General features: G+C 37.4%; 2 protein-coding genes and 1 long non-coding RNA gene across 3 annotated transcripts; 2 read left to right on the plus strand and 1 right to left on the minus strand.

Moving 5' to 3' along the window:
• Window positions 1-7,210: 7,210 nt before the first annotated feature.
• Window positions 7,211-11,286, plus strand: LOC127572294 (homeobox protein Hox-D10-like). The gene is given in 3 exon segments (XM_052019348.1): window positions 7,211-7,247; window positions 7,250-7,999; window positions 9,073-11,286. Coding segments are annotated over 3 exon segments (1,059 nt in total). The 3' UTR covers window positions 9,345-11,286.
• A 2,333-nt stretch (window positions 11,287-13,619) lies between these two features.
• Window positions 13,620-15,973, plus strand: hoxd9a (homeobox D9a). Its single transcript, XM_052015289.1, has 2 exons — window positions 13,620-14,183; window positions 14,727-15,973. The coding sequence occupies exons 1-2, from the start codon at window positions 13,628-13,630 to the stop codon at window positions 14,966-14,968; spliced, it is 798 nt and encodes a 265-aa protein (XP_051871249.1). The 5' UTR covers window positions 13,620-13,627; the 3' UTR covers window positions 14,969-15,973.
• A 539-nt stretch (window positions 15,974-16,512) lies between these two features.
• On the minus strand, window positions 16,513-21,021 carry LOC127569011 (uncharacterized). The gene is made up of 5 exons (XR_007956125.1): window positions 20,951-21,021; window positions 19,003-19,068; window positions 18,427-18,597; window positions 17,358-17,497; window positions 16,513-16,970 (listed from the first exon to the last, which is right to left on the minus strand). It is a non-coding gene; the product is annotated as an uncharacterized LOC127569011 (long non-coding RNA).
• Window positions 21,022-21,030: the final 9 nt, after the last annotated feature.

Raw genomic sequence — 21,030 nt, forward strand, 5'->3', positions numbered from 1 at the left:
AAGGAAAGCACTTAAACGCATACATGAGATTGGACAACTTGAAGCTCACCTCGGAGGTTTGGAAGAGCAAGTAAAGCTTCACAAAACTCTTCGAAAAAGAATTGCCAAATTTCCGTGCCGCATGACATAGCATTGTTGTTTACAAAACCTTGAACTGTCTAGACAACATCGTAAAGTTCACTGCTCGAAACAGCTTAATGGCGACTTATTGCACCTTCTAGTTACTAAGATGGGCTTCCGCATTCTATACCAAACAAAAGGATCGAGGGAAATCAAAGTAAATAGAACCGACTAGATGATTTTTGAAAGGAAGAAAGCACAAAGCCAGTTACTTTTTAAAATTTAACATTCGAAAAAGTAAAAAAAACCTTGATCGTGCATAAATTACGTCAAACTAATCTGTTAAACTTAATGAAGTCCAGGGTGATGATCAGAAAGTGGTGTCGTCTCGTGAGCATACTAAAGCATATTTCGTGAAGAGGATGCTTATAATGTTGTCTTTGAACTTCTATAATGTCAAGGTCATCACCTTTAACCTTTTTTGAAGACATAGGCGCCTGGTGGCTGTTGGGTTGTTCTTACAGCTTCCCTACCAAAGTAAAACAGAAACACCAATATTTATAACATTCTACTGAAGTGCGCATGCATAAAAACTCAACTAGTAAAATGCGAATCGATTCTCTGTTATTGCTGAGCGTTTGTGTATTCCAAAGATTACATTCAACAATACTCTTCAAAGTTGGCATACAACATAAATATGAATATCCTTTTGTTCTTCGTTGAGCTTAAACACAGTATAGTTTATTTGCATGCGAGCTGAACTAGTCAAGTTATTCATCGCACGCCTATACACTACACCAATCATCCGCGAGGGTCTTGGTTTCCATGGAAATGGGAGAAAATGTAATTTACGACTCAGTGGCTGAAATTTTCAACGTAAATCTGCCCCTTCGACATTTTCTCTGTCCTTATAACGCATAATGTTGGTCTATGCATGCTATTACTCCTTACATATCTTACTTCTATAAGTCATTACATCCATAATATAATTAGATTAAGCTAGACTAAAAACACGACAGAACAGCGAGCAGAATTTACAGTGATACTCTTAACATCGCCAAAGATAGTTGCTTTTATAAAGAGCCACACGGAGGCGCACTATAGCTCACGACCAAGACCGGATTTACAGTCGAGGTCTATGGCAATGGCTTTCGGGGATGAACATGAAATTAACTGAAATAATGTTAAGCGTTACAAGCGGTAAACTCTCCTCGTTGCCGTCAGATAACTGGAACAGCAGGCCGAAGAAGATATTAGTTAGCTAAATACACGGGAGTTCATCGCAATGGTAAACTGGGATTTGTTTCATTGATTTGGTTTATTGCTCGCTTCGAAGAAAAAAATCTTTACGTTCTCGTTGTAATGAATACAAAATAATTTTTAAAATATCCATTGGTATTATTCGGAGAGATACGTTAAATTTTACTCAGTTTATTTGTTAAGCCCTTTGATCAGATTTACCGAATGCAGAAGTATGGAAGTTACATTCATGGGGCCGAAACAAAGGTTTTGTAACGTGCAGTGCAAAACCCAAATCAGACTCGAAGAATTATTTATCTAACAGCTTCATGTAATAATTTTGAATGTGCAGAAGGAACGTAATAACGTTCATTTGAAATTCCGAGTAACCCAATTCAGCAAAACGTGGAAAATATTAAATCAAACAGATAAATGCTAAACAGTTATACTCACTTCCTGCTGATATGGCTGGCTGAAATAGCAGCACACAATTTAAATCACTGCTTTCTAATTACTGCTTTTTCAGGATCCCTCCCTAGAGGTTCACCGCAATCTAGATTGGTCCACAGAATTATAAGACATATAGTGATGAAGACCATCTAAATTTTCAGTTTGTATATTCCACCTCGATGATGAGGCTATGTTTAACCACTATATTCGTTTCCTTAAAAGGAGGAAGGAACTTACATAGTGTTTGCCTCCGCATTCCTCCCTTCTTTTGCAAAAGTGGAAATATTGCACGAAACATGCAATGAAAAACTGCAGTCACCGCCTTTTGTCACTCACAATTGGAGACAAACAATATTTGTTACAGTGACTGAGATAATTCTGATAATATTCTATGAAAGGTTCAAATGGAATCAAATGCACAATCCGCTGGACATATTTAATGTGTGAAATTTTCATGCCTCTTTGAAAACGAGAATAGCGTTAGATATTTGTAATCCATATTCTATACAAGGAGATATTGTTTAATCACGCATTGCAAAGCAGAATCTGCCCACATTTGCAAAGTATTTCTTAATAGGTAAAGCCTGATCAAAGTAAATAGCGGTAATACCCTCTCCAACTCTGATAATATGTGTATTAATTGGGTAAATTTGGTTTTCACACCCAGTCTACACTAACGAGTCTAAGATCTTAGTCTGGCTGTGCTTCCTTTTCTCATGACAAAGCTGGTGAGTTCATGCTTAGCAGATATCTGCCCTTCATGACCATACATTTTAGTCACATTTTGTTGCAAGATTTTTCGATTCTTCCATTCACGTAAAATTTCACCTTTGTATTCGTTTAAAATGACGAGAAACTGTTCTGAAAGAGTTTATTTTTTATGCCTGTTCATTTCATAAGGTCATAAAAATTCGGCGTGCATTTTGCTCAGATTAAACGCCGCCGAAAATGCATGGACGTATATAATTTGAAACATAGGAAAGTTATTTCTCTCGTTGGAATATTTGCTTACATATATCCGCCATCGTTAAGTGATAGCAAAAATCGCAACAGTTTATTTAATGTGACAAGGAGTGAAGTGATTTAAATATGAGGAGTTGTGTTGTTAGTAATTCACAATTTGTAGTCAAGCATAATGAAAGCGGCAGCCGTGTACACTATAAATTGGCTTTCAGACACAATTTAACTGAAAACATTCGATGAACAAAAATATTTCCGAAGTATCTACAGGTGGTAACATTAAAGGAAAGTTTGTTAAATGCGACTGTGGTGGCACTGACGAAAGCTTAACATGCACGTTAGCCGGATGTTTATGGAATATTCAGATAAGAAGGAATGTTTTCATACAGTCCTTTCTCCATTTATGTGATGAACTATAAGCAGAAAGCCCAGCATTAAACTGACGGCATGCTCATCATTTTAATAATCTTTAATTTTGAGATATAAATGCAGAAAACGTTCAAGGAATCAAGGTGAAAGTGAAGGATGCAATTGGCTGGCGGTCTCTGGGTCCTAAGACCACACCGGCTTCGACTAATGGGGAAATCAAGAGAAATGAGAGCCTCCAAAATGACAGGGACAATGCGCTAATTAACTCTTCCATGAAAACAAAACAATTTTATTTGAATAAATGCTTGCAATGATTTAAAATTGTTCGACCAGCATTTTTGGAGAAATCGTCTTCGCAATGTTTTGTCAGGAAATTTGTTATTATAGGCGGTGCATTTCACTCAATGAGGGAGAATGACTGTTATGTTGTAAATCGCTTCAAATGTAATACAGTTGTCTTCCTGGTCCTGCTTAACTCTAATATCCATGTAGCTACCATTATATAAAATCCTTCCAGCAAAACACATTCCACATTGGTGCTTTAAAGTATTATGAGGTTTTAATTAAGCTCCATCATTAGAACTAATTTAAGGAGGATTGTACGTAACATTTCTCTCATAAACAGCTTATAACTACGTTATTAAACGTGAAAGTATCGTTCGGAGACTAATCAGTCACCCCACTATCTAGACCCTACTAATGCAAGAATTCCTTTGCTAAAATTTGGCTTCCCGTCGGGTGAACATACCCAAATGATAACCGTAGTTTGATACTATAATAATCTTCCTTGCCTACTAGGACACTTTATATTTCAAAGAATACATAGCCGTTAATTCCAGTGCTTCTGTAGTCATTATATTTTATGAGATTTTTTTTATCATACAAGGGATTTTAGGATACAGGTTTACAGACACAATTTTATTTGGGTTCATTGAAATTAACAGTTGTCGTATATCAATCAGAAGTTCTTGATACAATGAAATTAATTTGTTTAGTTGGCATGCAAACTTTGGCAATTGCTGCAATGGGATTTAAAGTTTGATCACACAATAATCCGCTATTATTAGTTTTACTAAACATATTGAAATAATTTGTTTGGAAATAAGTAGTAACTACAAACACAAATGTTAAAATTGCTTTGTAAATTTAACAAGTTTCCTACATAGTAATTTATAACTGAAATATATCCACAGACATGCACTAATATATTATTGTGCCTTCCCACATAATATTGCGGTCAATGATATTGCTTCATTTTAACAGTTGGAGCAAAAGTAGCTGGTACTAATATAGGCCCGGCACGTCACCTACTGAGCAGCGAATTGCCTTGTATTAGATGGAAAAGAAAGACTTGGTGGCGAAAATACTTTTGAACTATGCGTGACCTACTTTAAGTTCAAGTCATCGCTTTCATAGAAGGCTGTAAAATACTGAGATCACAATTTGTATATAAAAGCAGTTTTGTATTATGCCGACCACAAGACTCTGTCTTTCAAGGCTACACGAAGAATCTGTTGTCTCGAAATAGGGCAGCATTGGTTCCTAGCGTAGGACTTCCAAAGACACTGCTGCTTGGTTGTACGGTTCTGAATACTTACAAAATCACCGCCAGCTTGATTGAGTCACCCTGAATCCAAATATCTTCGAGAGTAAGAGGCATTGGACAATGTAAAAGAAGCCACGCACATTCTCAACAAACCGTTGCTTATGTACCCAGACAACCGAGATCCTCCTATTGCATGTAACAGTTATTTCAGTATCATATTCTGAGTATAGTCGTGCTCTCTACATGTGTTTACTGAATGGTATCCGTAACATTTAGTCAGCACTATTGATAGAGTCTGTTTCATTTTACTGACACGTAAGCTACATTGATATTTAAGTTGGGCAAACTGTTAAGGTTTGGGTTCCTTGCAAATTGATGTCGGAGGAAACAGTAAATCGTATCGATCTGTTTTCCCCTTGTATCTTACTTTTAACCCCTATGTTTGCGTCCAAAGTTCGTAAACGCTAAGTGAAGGAATATTTCAATTTGTACTGCTGTTTTGACCCTTGCTTGGAAGACTAGTTTTACATGGGAGCATTAATAAGTTACACGAACATTATCAATTTACCAATAATACCAGATGTACCCGGTCTCATCTGAGTGCATTACTTGCCCCTTTACATCACATGGCTTTTAAAGACTTAATCAAATTATTTTGTGCGCAGCTAAGAATAACCAACATTCTTCAGGGTCCGTTCCATGGTTTTTGGAACTCCTTTGTCAAGACAAGTTTGGACGTTCGGAATAGTGAGCTATTTCGGAGAAATACAAGCACCCCGGGTTCCAGATTATCGCGGTTCGCTGCAAAGACTCTGTATGAGTGAAACGTGCTGTGTAGCATCGAGGCGCAGCGAACGAGGTTATGCTCTGACTTTGAATAGCTGTCAGAATAACCAACATTGAGCTTAAAATGCCAAAGCAAAACAGGGCTGATTAGTTAAAAAAAAGGACATATTTGTTTTAATAATATTAATTTTAATAATATTAGTTTGTAAGTTTACGACAGCAGATTATCCACTACAATTTGTATCCATTTGTGTGTGACATGCATGAGCCGCGCGTACATACTTAATTGCCAATATTCGCGGTCATTATTTGTATAATTTTAAATGTTTCGTGCAAAATTCTGAAGCAATTTCCGGGTGTTATAACTACATTACAAAATAAAAGAAATGACGCAGCAGTGACAACCTTGACCCTGACACTGGCGCCTTCTCACTTCTTTGTGTGAAGTAGGAAATATCGTTAGTTTTATGTGGATGTCACATTGCTCCTCTATGGCTGATGCCCACCGAACAGATTCTTCCAATAGTCAACCGTCAATGTGTGCTGTTGTTTGGCAAATTGCCTTGGGATACGCAAAGAGTTCAGAAAAGCTCTTGGTGGGGGTTGCAGCACAAATAACAAGAGCACCCCTCAAGCTGAATGCAATAAACATCGAGCGGTGGAAAGCAGAAAGCATTCTGAGAGCTTTTCTCTCACGATATTTTGCCTACAAGATGCGGAAACGTTTTCGTCCTATTCTGGAAAATGTTTCTACGGATTGCCATCGACGAAACTACCCACCTGCAACAGGGAGACGTGGTAAGAATCTAATCTTAATGGAGAGTTTTTAGAATAAAGCAATAAACGCCCAGCGCCAATAATCTTCAGTAAAGGCCAATCCCTGCCCCAACAACTTAAGAAGTATCGCAAATGCGGCGCTTCCTCCACAATAGTCTTAAATCTTAGATGTCCGTGTAAATTTTCGCACCCAAGAACCGTACTTAAGAAGTGTGCATTGTCACCCCGAGGTGTGTTTGGATTTTTACCTAGCATAGATGTTTGTATAATAGAAATAATAGACGTCCACCGTGGTGGGTTTATGAAGTAGACCCGAGCTCTGCTGTAGGAATTTTTTCTCTCATGAAGATTTGGTTTACCTTGCAATGAAATATTGTTAGATATTTGCAGCTCTGGCATGATCATATGGTTTTCTATAAGAGCACAAATCTACCGATGAAGACCAATAAGGATGGAAATGTTGATTCCATTCATTGACTTCCCAGCACACTTGTTCAATATAAAAACACTGCATGGCCGGCCTTGTTCTACATTGAAATAGAGTAGACCGCGCACAATGGACTCCCTCTCGATTTCCAAAACTACAAAAGGTACCAGAAGTCTGCTCTGCATTCGTTACATTGCAAGGAGGTTTACGATTCCCGGGAATCAGAAATTGCTGCAATTAATTTTTGGCGATCGACTTCTTTGTTGTATTATTTTTAAAATGCTGTTGCACTTCTAGTAAACAGAATAAAGCTCGAGTGTTGATTATTTTCCTGTTGATGGCAGGGATATCTCTATGCATTGAAGGATTTTAGTCGGACTCTGTGCGAAGATTGCAATGAACAAGAGCGGGCGCTGCTTTGGAATTAGTTTTGTAGGTGTCGCTGTTGTCCACAGTTAAGATCAAATTCAACTGCTTGCCGATCATGTGATGTACGGGGAGGTAGTGCTTCAAGGCCACATTCAAATTCCATTGGCTCAGTAGTCATGTGGCTGTACAGAGGCTTCCACAATTACACAGGGAATGTTTTGTTAGAGATGTCAGCTTACAAAGGACATCCTCTGCTTTCTTCAAATTGCTCTCCAAAATGTCCTGTCCCAATAGCTCTCCCGCTACTAACTCGTTTTTAGTAGATTCCCTGATTAGTGCTTGCAGAGGTGACAGCTTCTATTCAAACAGCTCCCTATACATGCCATCGAGCACGGATATGGGAACTTACGGAATGCAGACCTGTGGACTGCTCCCGACCATGACTAAACGAGGAGAGATTACCCATCAAAATATGAGCATGAGCGTCCATCCGTATTTATCTCAGGTAGACGGTTGGGCTGACCCTTCGAGACCATGCCGAATTGAGCAACCTGTTACTCCACAGATGCCCACGTGTTCTTTTCCTACTAGCATAAAGGAAGAAAGCACTTGCTGCATGTATAATTCTGATAAGCGGGCCAAACTCAATCCTGCCGCAGTTCCCACCTACCCCAGGCTGGTGTCCGAAAGCTGTTCAATTGAGAACCCTGAAATTCCCATCCCGGGATATTTCAGACTCTGTCAGGCTCACCCACTAGAGAAAAGTGTGGACTATAATCACGCTGGAGAGATCAGTTCAAATGTAGTGCCGCACTCAAGCCCTGGGTTCATCAGTAAACTTCAGCTGCCCAACCAGTCTCCAGCGGAAACGAAAATAAACGAGAAGCCAAACGCACAGGAATCCATTAAGGGAATATATGTGGAAAGTCCTGAGCCAAAGCCGAGTTTACTGGAGGCCAGTGCAACCGCTAAAGAAGGCGAGTCTGGCTCGGAACAGTCGGACAAAGAGGCTGAAGGTGAGCATTGGAAAGATTTAATGTGAATATGGCAGTAATTGTAAAGCTGATACAAAAACTTACATTGCCACTATAATGCGGAACTTTATCGTGGCAATATACTTGGCAGGTTGTGCATACTTCTGTTCAATTATTCTCCTTTAAGAAACGGCCTATTGAATATTAAGAAGAGCTGTTGGAAATTTTGCTCAATAATGATCGGGCAATTGTGAATGACATAGTAAAGACCAATACAGATAGTAAGATGCCTACGGTATTATACGAACCTTTCTGTACCAGAGACGACACTTATTAAGAACAAATATTCATATATTTATCCTACAGACGCAACTTAAATTGTACTCGCTTTATTATGGAATGTAAATTACTTGCAAATTTCTGACTTGGAAGGTTTGAACGGGAAGTGCTGGCCTCTGTTAGAATTGTCAGGTGTCCGAAATACTTTACATTAAATATGTAACATATTATTATAGCCTGTGGGAAAACGTTCCATTCAAATATTTCGAAATATTGCCTGCCATTGATAATCATAAATTCGAATTAAGCCGGGTTCTAAGAGCCAGCGATGATACGTGTAATGTGAAGATTCACCTCAAAATTACTGTCAGCATATTTGTACTGTCGGTATTATGGAATCACTAAAATTTAGTTATGTGAAAAATTACCTATTGGTGGAAAAACTTATCCGTGCAAAGTAACCTACAGCATTGTATTTAGTTCGCAAATCCAATGTTTTCGCTTGATTTTGATATTTATTTGAAGATTCACAAATCTCTGCTAAATGGTGCATATTAATAAGCATATGTTGTAATACTATTTGCCAATTTCCAAATATATATTTTCAGTTATCGTACTCTACTAAAGCAGCTTTATTTCAGAATTGTAACAATTTGTGTCGATATTGTGTTAATAATTTGCCAATAAGTAATTAACGTATTAAGTTGCTACAATCAGCATACAACTAACGGCGTTGCTTTTTTGCGTTTAATCCTATCAGCTGAGATTTAAATGCATTGCATTGAGTAAGAGGAATATTTGCTGGAATCTCATTTTTTCTTTCTTACTTCTGATAGAAGAGACCAAAACTCCGATAAGCAACTGGCTAACAGCAAATAGTGGAAGGAAAAAGAGATGTCCTTATACAAAACATCAAACACTGGAATTAGAGAAAGAATTTTTATTTAATATGTATCTGACTCGTGAGCGCCGTCTAGAGATAAGTAAGAGCGTGAATCTGACCGACAGACAAGTGAAGATCTGGTTTCAAAATCGTAGAATGAAGCTGAAGAAAATGAGCAGAGAAAACCGAATTCGAGAACTGACCACTAACTTGACCTTCTCGTGAGCGTGAAACACGGATTCAAAGTGACCCAACGCAGTTGATAATGTAGTGGCTAACTGGGGATTGTGGAATAAGTCTGTTTATCCACTCTGGGATATGATCGATAATTCTGATCTCAATGTTTTAGCGTTATGGTTGTCTGAAAGTACAATAGCACGTTTGCCTTAGCAAGAATATTTTCTTTTAACAATGTTCTATTGAATATAAGGCTAATAATTTACTTTGCTTAGCAGGTAAAGCTTAAGTTATTTGACATGATACGGTTTTCGTGCAATTTGAGAAAAGTGTTCTGTTCATCAGAACACGATTTGAAGTGTTAATTACCGTTACACTTAAACCATGGTCCTATAAATACAATGTTTAGGTCTATAGACGAAACTCTTTTGGTCGGTTTCTGAAAAGTGCGATGGAGTAGTAATGTAAATCTTCGTTTATTTATATGCATGTGCCTGTCCTAAATTATATTTCAACTTCTTTAACCCCCCTTTTCAAGTAAGGGAATCTTCGCTAATAGCCATAGGCAGAATTGCTAAGTTAATAGTGGGCAATATAATCAAAATGTTTTATCTACGATAAATACTTCTTTGGTTTAATAAATTGAATGTAATAATGCAATTCGAATACTAATTCCATCTCATTTCCTAAAACACCAAAAAACAAAGCGCAGTTGTGTGTCAAGTGGCCAACATAAAATCCGCAGGGCAGTTTTCTCTATTTAAATTAAACCAAAGAGCAGGATGAAACCGGAGAGTGTACCCCGTTTGATAAAGGGCACAGAATTTATAAATGTGCGCATTTATTTATCAAAATATTTATTTTTTCCTCCCGAAATATGTTTTCAATAAATACGGATTTCTTAATACTTATTAGCATAACCCCTCTACCAGAATGTACGTTGGTATTATCTAAATCGATGTTTCGGAAATGAAGTGCGAGAAGCCCTTTGCTACAGAAATATGTACATAATGTATTAATCCGTTTTTTTTAATTAAGAAAAGGTTCACGGTTAGTTCTTTTATTTGAGTTTGACTTCAGCCACGGTATGGAAAGTATTTTTCGTTGCGTTCCTAGTACTGATAAACATATCTGGCTTATCTAAGACTGGATAGTTCGACATTTTCAATGTAAATGGCAATTCCTCTGTTCACGTTTTATTATCCAGTCAGAAATAACCTGAGAATATTTGGTTGCAGTCAGAATCAAATATTATGAAATATTTTCGTTTCTTCTGACGAATTACGGTTGTATCCTGTGATTATTATCCGCTGCAACTAAAATAATAATTTTAGTGGCACGGTTAGACTCCTTGGTACTTCTAACGCATGGTTTTATGATGAAAATACAATGACGAAATAGAATTTCTCAAAAGATTTCAAAACAAATCAAACTGTAAATTCAAGTGGACAAAAGGGAACAGTGGGATAAAGGTTTAGTTCGTTGCATTCCTTTTGACAAAAAGGTCCAATCCAATCAATAAAGCGCACAGTCTATATAATTAAAACGTTTTTAGTTAAAATGTTTTTAGTTTGAAATCGAAATTGCAATAACTCTTCGATAAAACGTGGGTGTCATAAACATTATAAAATTGTTAAATTAAACAAAATAGCGTTGCTGCATGCATTTATTGCACTTGAGAACAAAACTGCGAAACATTTAAAATTGCAATGTATACAAGGGCAGCACTAAGACATAGTACAAGAATTGAAACCAAATCAAACTCACCAATCTGATCAATCGTGAACTGTGAAAGAAAATATTGTTTTTACATAATTTGAATCAAAATCTGAACATTTACGGTGCTTGTTTAGAATAACACTTATTTCGACATACACTCCCACTAATGCTAAATATATTATTGTCACTCAGTTTGTTCTACATGAGAGGACAAGAAAAAGTCTTTCCAATTTGTTGTTTAATGGCTGACTTTCTATGTTCAAATGGAGAAATAAACAAAATGGTGTTCTTTTAGTAAGTTTGAACTTATTAACAGTCGAACTTAGTTAATTTTCCTCCAAATTAACTAGATTTTTAGTAGTGATATACCTAGTTGGGTTTTGTAGAATCCTGGTCGGTGTAAGGTTATAAACTATTTAACAGTACTGCTTCCGTTCTCTTATTACAATGTAACACCGACACATGAGTGTTTATCTCTAACGTGTTATTCATCGAGTCGTAATGCATTGACTTAACTACTTTAACTCTTTAGAAAATAAAGTTTTACTTGGCGTGCAACAAAATGGCAGCCAACGAAAGAATATGCTCTTGAACTAAAGTAATTGTAGGAACTACAAAAAAATTACAAATATGAGTGTGGTAGAATATTAACTACATTTAAAGTTTATTTTAAATAACTCTAAGCGAAGACAATTTTAATCCACGCTTCAGGCACAGCGAACGCTTCATTAATCTATATGCACACTTCATGTCTAATTCTTAAAGTCACGCCAGAAAAGGAATAAGCCGTATTTTTCATTTTGCAAATTGCACGGGTCAGCAGCATTGAATAAATTAGCGCGCAGTAAACAAGTGACACCTTGGGAAAAAAAAACATTCGATCAGTTAGCCAACAATGTACATAATTGCCCACTGTCTACATTCGGCAAGGTGATTATTTCATGTTATCTGGCAGCCTGGAGTGGCAAACTTAAAATCAAAGTTAGGTCTTCTTTAGTGATCATGAATTTCTTAAAGGTTCTTGAGTGCATAAGGTGTGCCATGTGAAGTAATAGAATATAACGGTTCAAACTGGAGAAGATTTTGGTCTTTCGCTATGATCTATAGGACAGTTTTTCGCTTGTAATGAACAAATATTAAGCGATAACGCCCCTACTCATAAACACACGCACAGGCACACGCAATACACACACACGCGAACAAACGATACAGCTGCTTTTTTCTTCCAGCGAAGTCTATCTTCATTTCTGAAACCTCCCGAGGTTGGTTGTGCTACTGGCTGTAAACTAATCGTGGTGAATGCCAAGATTGCTGAGCCATTCCTGGCCATTCAAACAAAAACAAAGTTCAACGTGAAACATGAAGAATTAACTTGGAAATATAGCTTCTGAAATGTAAATCTAAAGATCCTCCCTTTTATCATAAACGAAGTCTGGCCCATTTTTTGTCATGGAGGACAGTCACTGAGTGCGTTTTCTGTAGAAATGCGCAGTCCCTCTACAGCAGTTTAATCCCTGTCATCTTTAAAAACTCCGAGCTCAATCTTGCCGACCTTTACTCATCGACTCGCTCCAATTTCTCTATTGTATCACCCAGCGAGAGCCATGAAACATGGCACTGGAACTGGTGATGCGCGTTTATGTTTTAAACATATACTCTCCTCTTTTGTATACGATAGTACACTGAACTGCTATTAACAGGCGATGTACCAGAAGCACATTTATAAGCAGGAATATTGCACCTTTGTGGGAATATTTCGGCGCCCAGTGTTGATTAAACATACTTTACAATGCCAAAGGAGGCCTGTTTTATTAAAGACACATTAATGTATAATCAAATACACCTCATAAAAATTTTATTGATAGACATAAAAACATTTATGGTGGCTTCTGAGTATGGACTATAAAGCAGGGGAGGAGCCGTTTACTTCAAAATGTGGTGATATTTAAAACAAATGGAAGTATCAGACGAAGAATCGAAATGGGGGAAATAAAACAGCTCGTTCGTGTACTCAAGACTTTTTAAGGGAAATGTTCAAATCCTTCATCTTACAACATGTCGTTTGCTCCTTTTATGGGAGACGTTAGTCAATGATCTGTAAACGCTCTCATCTAAACAGGGTATATACATAATATAGAAACACCAACGTACCTCGAAGGTGTTTTCTTGCCGCTTTATTGCACTAAGCTAACAGATATTTGCTCTTGACATAGATCATGGACTACTCGCTGCTGATTATGAAATGAGTGACAGGCATTAATTAGCTTACGGGGGGGAAAATAGTCCCCAGTTTCTCCAGAGGCTTTTTTTTCACTGTACTTGGAGAGTTTGTTCTTCTGACCCCAGAAGAAGGTTCCCAACGTTCTTAATCGAGTGATCTTTTTTGTTCCACTGGCAATATAATATTTTATTTCTCATAAAGCTGGTCTAGGCCCATATGTGGTCACACTGATGAGCGGATTGATTTACTCACTGTATTGGTAAATACAATCACGTGAGTCGCGCAACCAATAGCTGCAGCTGTAGTCGGCAAAATACTATGATTGTTCTGAGTGAAGGTATCAGATACACTTCCCAGTGTAACCTTTTCTATGAAAGCGAGAGAGCCTAAAATGTCGACCGGTGGCACCATACACAATTATTATGTTGATTCTTTGATAGGACAGGAGACAGACGACTTGTACGCGGCGAGATATGCGCAAGGAGCCCACAGCACAGCTTCAAGGCCATCAGGTGTAACAGACAGTTCAGATTTCTCTTCCTGCAGTTTTACCCCCAAATCAACCGTGTTTTCCAATCCCTGGTCTCCCGTTCATCCACAATCCTCTGGCGCCGTTGCAGGGATCTATCATCCTTATATGCATCAGTCGCACCTTGGAGCTGCAGATTCCAGATACCCGCGCTCATGGTTAGAACCCCTCTCCACTTCAGTCTCTTTCCCCGGATTCCATCCCAACGGCCGGCATTACGGAATCAAGCCAGAAACTCTGGCGGTCAAGAGGACTGAGTGCTCTTCCTATGAGCTGCAAACCCTCAGCCTGCCCGAATTCACGTGCAGCTCCTACCCAGAGAGCAGGGAGAAGCTTCCCAAGGAGCTTGGCTGCACCAGCTCCGAGACTACGAACAGCAGTGAGCACAAGGAGGAGAAACCCCGGCAACTTGACCCAAGTAAGTGTAAGAATTGCAGCTTGATTTACAACCCGAACCTGTAGACCCGAGTGTGCAAAGCTGATGGTTTTACAAACCTATAAAAATGTCTAGACGCCTGCCCAAGTCTGAAAAGCCACAGCCAGCAGTAAAAAGTTTATATTGTTTACAGAGAATTTTTACACACAAATTTGCGCGAGACTATAAAACCTTATTTTCAAGTTGACGCACTGCTTCTCGCTAAACTTGACAGGGCTTTCCGAAATTTGAAGATAAAATGTACTTTTTTTTACTAATTTAAAGTAATTGTGTTTTTTTCACTACTCCCATCATGGCGTTTTGTTTATTTTTGATAGCAAGCCACGTCCAGATATGCTCGAATCTACTGAACGCAGATAGTCATTCCATTTCTGAATATATCGTCCTGAACTTGACAACACAAATGGCACTGCAACTTTCAGTAATTTTATTGAGTTTGTGGGAATTTTTGAGAGAGTCGGAAATCCCACGAAAGGTATTCAGAAGCTAACCACAACTTAATTCGTGTTTATTTCTTACTTCCAGATCACCCAGCAATAAATTGGATCCACGCTCGCTCTACCAGGAAGAAACGTTGCCCTTACACCAAGTACCAGACGCTTGAATTGGAAAAGGAGTTTTTATTTAATATGTATCTTACCAGAGACCGCCGTTATGAAGTTGCTAGAATTTTAAATCTTACCGAGCGGCAAGTAAAAATTTGGTTTCAAAACAGAAGAATGAAAATGAAAAAGATGAACAAAGTGAAAAACAACGAAGAACCGTGATTGACCATCCGTTTCCTAACGATAGATCTGAAAACCGTACAGACTTTGTAAAAAGTGTCTTGTCCATCTGGTGGTGCCTGGTCTATTCGAAGCACGGTCTATGTTCCCAGTGTTGTACTGTTTCAGAACAATCCTGTGTTTAAACAACTGCCTTTTATCTAGTGACTGTCCCTGATTTGCTGCTATGGGTTACATTAAACAAAATTTAAACTGATGTCAGCACGTTAGTTGTATTACGTTAGAACTTCGACGACATTATTAAGATATACTTGTTTTATATAGACATAAACACGCACATTTGAACAGTTTATGTGCAACGTGTAAAATTCCGTGTTTCTGCTGTATTGCTAGAATAATGTTTAGATATAAATTTAGAGGGAAACAATACAATGCCATTTTATGCAGTTTTAATGCCAGTTCTCTGTGGAATGTAATGCAAACGTTGTACATCATTGTTAATTTCCGATGGAATGAGACTATCACTGTGCTGATAAAGGCAATGTAATATTTATTTATAATGTTTCAGGTTAACTTCGCGAAGCATCACGGTCACTCTGGAAAGACATCTAGTCCTCGAATAACTTAAAAGTGTCATTGAACAATAGGCATTTGACTAAAGAACACAAATAAATAGAACTTGTTTAAATTTTGTTACTTTTCCTGTGACTGTGGGAACCTTTTTTTTACTGCGTTTGGGACAATCTGAAGCAAGTTTAGTTTAGCGACGTGAATAAGAACCGCTTTAATGCGGAGCCAATGGCGTTGATGTGAATACTCTTATAAAGAGCCAGTGACTTGGGTCATTACATAAGTCAAATCCATTGTATTTAATAAGAAAATATAATTTCACCGTAGTTTCTGATTTACTCCCGATCCTTTACGTTATTTAATAGCTACCACAGATGAGACAATAAAAATTATACTGTGCTACAAAAGTCAAAATGCTATAAATAAAAGAGGAATGTTCCACTTATGTACGCTGTTTTGTACCTCACTTTTGGTCAATAAGATAACAATAAAATGTTTATGAACATTTCAGGTTTGCTGCCAGGGCAAAAAGTCATTCACGATTCGATAAACGCTCTTGGGATGCAGACAGCCGAGCACAGTATGAGGACCTACATATTCCGTTAGTTTGACTTTACACCTTGTTTTAGTTTTACATTTAAAACAGTCACTATTGTTGATTAGGTGGCATTATCAAGATGATACAAAAACGATTTCCTTCAGATTACCCGAAAAGCACTCTCATTTTAGCGTCTGATGGAAATGGACTGTTTGCTAGCATAAATTGTAAACCCGGTTGTGAAATCTTGGAATTTTTGGATGTGGCAGTTAGAAGCTATCAACTATACGCATGCTGGTGCACTTTCGTTTTGTAGATAAAGTTGCTCATCGGTTTTAATCAATTCACTTTATATCTATCTAGGGTACTAGAGCTGGTGTTTGCTTGAAGTCAGTTGCCCGTCTCTTAAGCAAATCTTTATCCACTGTTGATAGAGTTTCAATAATTCCTCCCTTTCTGTTTGAGCAGTCTGTTTTTTTTATAAATGTTATTCATCTGCAAGACCTAATCATTGTCACCGATACATATGTTGTATTAGTCAAGTAAGAATATAAGTACAAACAACCGCAGTATTATTGAGAAGACATTGTATAAGGAGGAGGTATAATCGACCCATACATGGCCACAAAGCACAAACAGTTCGAAAGCTTGATTTTATTTCACGTCACTATCTCAGTTAGATATTCCACCAGAAACAAAGGCATGATTTCTCAAATTAGAACCATGTTCTTTTTGAAGAAGTTCCCTGAAAACGTGTCGTGTCCAGAGGTGTTGAATTCCAACGCCATCTATTGCCACAATTTTGCGTACAGTACTTTAAAACAGGAAGGAACGGGATACGATAAACCCCACAACTGGCTAGACGTCTTAATGGCTTTATGGGTTTCTTCGTGTAATTACGGTCTTCTTTGAAATCAACCAATTCAATGTTTTTGTCTGTTGGTGACAAATAAAATGCAGACACTAGTTAAGGAGACGAAGACAATTAATTCCGCCTTGTCACTTAAATCTGGACAAATTGGAAACTATTCCTCAGCATATATGCAAGAAAATCAGCGCAGTACACTCGGTATAAAGTAGATTTACATAAAATATTGGTCAGTATGTCCAATGAAATAAACATAACGAGGAATCTGCAAGCTTAATTAACGGAAGGCCCTGTAATAGAAAACAACAAACACACAAAGATACTTGTCTCTACTGCAATACATTTTGTTATGCAAAATGCAAATGAATTATACTCGAATTTTGCTAACAAATAGATTATAAACAGCGAATCAAAACAAAATTGAACAAAACTAAATTCTTTTAATTGGGTCTCACGTTCCATGATCTTTTTCTTCACATTTTGCAACTCCAGATAAATGCTCCTGACTTCTCGCGCAAACGTTCACAACAATTCACCACTTCAGAGAAGGTTCTGATAGCAGCAATGGAGCACACTAATGACGCGGCATCGCAGCCTATAGAAGAACATATTTAGATGTTACCAGATTTTAATAGTCCCTAATAGGGCTCCCTTATGTCTCTCTGTTTATTTCATTGTCTGCGTATACATGTGCAATCACATATATCTCCATACACACCCCGCTTTCTTCAGCCTAATTTTCCATTCGTATACCTACATAAAGATATTTTCTACTTTACAAAATAATATATATAGAAAATTAGCGGAACATTTGTTTTAGACAGCCATATCAGTAAAATATATACAGTTGCCGAAAACATTCTGGCCAATAACAACCGAATGAAGTAGCAAATAATCAACTAACTTTTCGAACTTCAGTTGTTTTCAGTTGTAAATTCATGAAAACCGACGTCTAATAAGGTACAGAGCAGAAGAAATTCGGAGTTTCAGTGACAATTCTGATTCAATTCACATGAAACTATTTCTAGCATTGAGCTCTATTGCAGCTGTTTTTATGTTTCATTTCTCCTTCAATATTTTAATTTATTCTCAAGTGATTCGACTAGAAAAGGAACAAAAGTCGCCCGTGTTCCGACTTAGTTGTAATGCATACAATTGACCACCGGGGAGCGCCGTCGCTCCATTTTACCAAATTGGAAACTTAGGGTGACAACAGAAAGATATAAAAAAGGTTAAAAGCCAAGCAGTCAATTTTTTTCATAGGACTTTTTTTTTCAAATTTGGAAAACAGTAAGAGCTGAACCCTGATTTTTGACTGGAGTTTCAAAATAAATTTCCCATCACAGTTATAGACTCACAAAAATAGTTGAAAATTAAACACGTGTGAACATGTGCTCGCTTGAACATTAAGGAATTCCAAATAACTTCATGGAAGTGTATCATGAAATAATTACATTACAGAAGCTTTCCATATCCAAATATTTGTAAGAATAAAATTGACTGATTTTTCAGAACAATGCACACCTGTTGTAAGTAATAGTAATTTCAATTTTCTCACAAAAATCCCCATTAATTGCGGCTGCTCTCGCCTTTGTTCCAATGATGTTCATTCGCCGAAATTCTAAAATGTGACCTTTCTGCAATGGACGCAGGCTTATATTACGGACAAAGTCGGCGCGATAGATGTCAAATACACTAGTGTGGGAGTCGAGAAAAAGAATCAATCAGACTTTTGGTTCTTTCTCAATTTTAATAAATTACGTTAGTTATGAAGAAAACTGAAAATGCATTAACCGGTGCAGCATTATTACAATAAATGGTGCATCGTTAGAGCTATCTTACTAGCATTTATAAATAACAACTGTTGTTATTATTTTTGATTTTTTCGTGTATTTCAGCCGTTAAAGAGTAAAACAAATAGAGCCAGTTCCACGGTATTTTTTTTACTATTCGCTTGACGGCAAATTTTACAATTTTCCAATAAAAATACTTCTTTCAAGAAATCTATAGTTCCCACATATTTCTGAAACATTTTCAAGCGTTCTGAAGCAGATGTAGGTTCTTCTTTAAGTAAAATAGAATAAACCACATCACACTCACTGATTGAATGTCGCACGGTCTTGACGCGGGTACGTGTCCCGGAATAAACCAACTGCAATTAAAATACTGTTGAGCGTGAAAAAAGGGGAATAAAATATTCAGATGCATTTTAAATTACAACGTCCGTTTGGAAATGAATTTTCAACAAAAAAAAGTCCTTTCCTAAGATTTCGACATAGACGCTCGCGGCTGATTACCTTTTCCAAAAAAAATTGATGCATTATCTTAAAAACATACCCAGCAATATTGTATAATTGCAAATTATTATCTTTTCTATATGTTTGTCACTGGTAATTGGGAGAATTATTCAGTAAACCTAATTAGTATTAATTTCTATTTTTCGGGTTTTTGACGTACAGTCTTTTGATTAAAAGTGGCTTTGCAATCGTTTACGGAAAACAAAAAAATGTAAAATGGTTAAAATTAAACTAAATGCGTGTGCATTTACGCTTTACAGCCTGACGGGCCTGAATTTTAAAATATTAACATAACTTGAATAGTTTATATAAAAAGAGCGCCGGAGAAATTCATTGAATTTACTTTTCAAATAAATTTGCTTAAATGAAGTGAACATTGCGGTAATCAAGATATCTTGTCGAAAATCAAATGCATACACGCAAATATGTGCGGAACAAAATTAACCTGCAGCATATTTTTGTATAACAAATTAATATAAATATTCATTATACTGGAAAGTGGTTTACCGGAGACTTTAACTGTGGCTGTGACCAAGTGTTTCTCGTCTACGATAGTTAAAATTGGGCAAAATATCGCGTTTTGGCCTATTTCTATCTTTAAAAGTGGAAATGTTTTGTTATAATTACGCGAAGAATCGTGTTGAATATTTCGAATTATCAGCTGTGTTTTTGTTTTAGACAAATAAATGAAAAAAATGCAGAAAAAGAATATAGTTGCAGTGGTCCATTAAATATTTGACTTAAAATGACTGTGTCCACTTTGAACGAACATACAGTGCATGCATTGAGGAAGAACTTGAATTCTTTTGGTTAGCAGTTAGTGAAAACATTGCTAGTTTTATTTCCCTGCAGCATTCTGTGGGTTGAGACAACCACCGGAGCGTGAGGAACAAAGTTCACTGGTGAATTCAAGTTTCACCAGATCAAGCAGTCTTTTCGATTAAACTTTAAGCGCAGTGATTTGAATTGGGGAAGGGGGCGCGGGGCGGGGGGGGGGGGCGGTAAGGAATGGGATTCGGCGTATTCCAGAGCAATTCCGGAGCTCAGGACCTGATGACTATCATCTCAGCCTTGTTACTTCTCCCGATTTTGCAGCTCTTGCTGAAATTTCAACCACAAGCTGCAAACTTTGTGTTGCCCTGCAGATCCGAGCTGCTTTTCTCGGCAATGACGTCTGCCATGGGTGAAATGATGGAAATTGTATTCACAAGCATGATTTTCATTAGCTAGCAATTAACCTCCAAGTTTCAGTCAAGCGAGCGTATTTTTTTAAATCTGAGGCAAGGATTACTCTTTCTTCCTGTTCTTCGGAGACACATTGTTTCACAAAGTATATTAATGCTAGTTGATAAAATGGTTTACTTTAAGCAGGCATCATTTTTTGTGCATCTGCTTCCTATTTAGACCTAATAATAGTAATAACTATTGCCGACTCACATCAGTTTATATGTAAACGGCAGGTATCAGTGCGCCAATGTACCTATATAAATATAATACAAAAAAGTCGTACACATTTATATATATATGTGTGTGTGTGTGTGTGTGTGTGTTTACGTGTGCGTCTGTGTGTGTCTGTAAGCTAAGTAGGCAGACAGAGTGACAGGCGCAAGCAGATTCTACAAGATTTACAGAAAGAGCCAGCACCAAATAATCCCTAATGTTAATTCTAACTTTAGCCTTTTAGCCCTCCAGCCTCCCCCATCCCCCATTCCCCATTTTTGACTATGTCTTGACCTTGAGACCAGTCTCACCTTGTTGTGTTCTGAAATCTAATTGCTGTGCTGTAACCGGGCCAGCTTCATTTCTCTTCAGCTGAGTGGCGCACGTATTT

The sequence above is a fragment of the Pristis pectinata genome, chromosome 1, assembly GCF_009764475.1.
Source record: "Pristis pectinata isolate sPriPec2 chromosome 1, sPriPec2.1.pri, whole genome shotgun sequence".
Classification (NCBI taxonomy): domain Eukaryota; kingdom Metazoa; phylum Chordata; class Chondrichthyes; order Rhinopristiformes; family Pristidae; genus Pristis; species Pristis pectinata.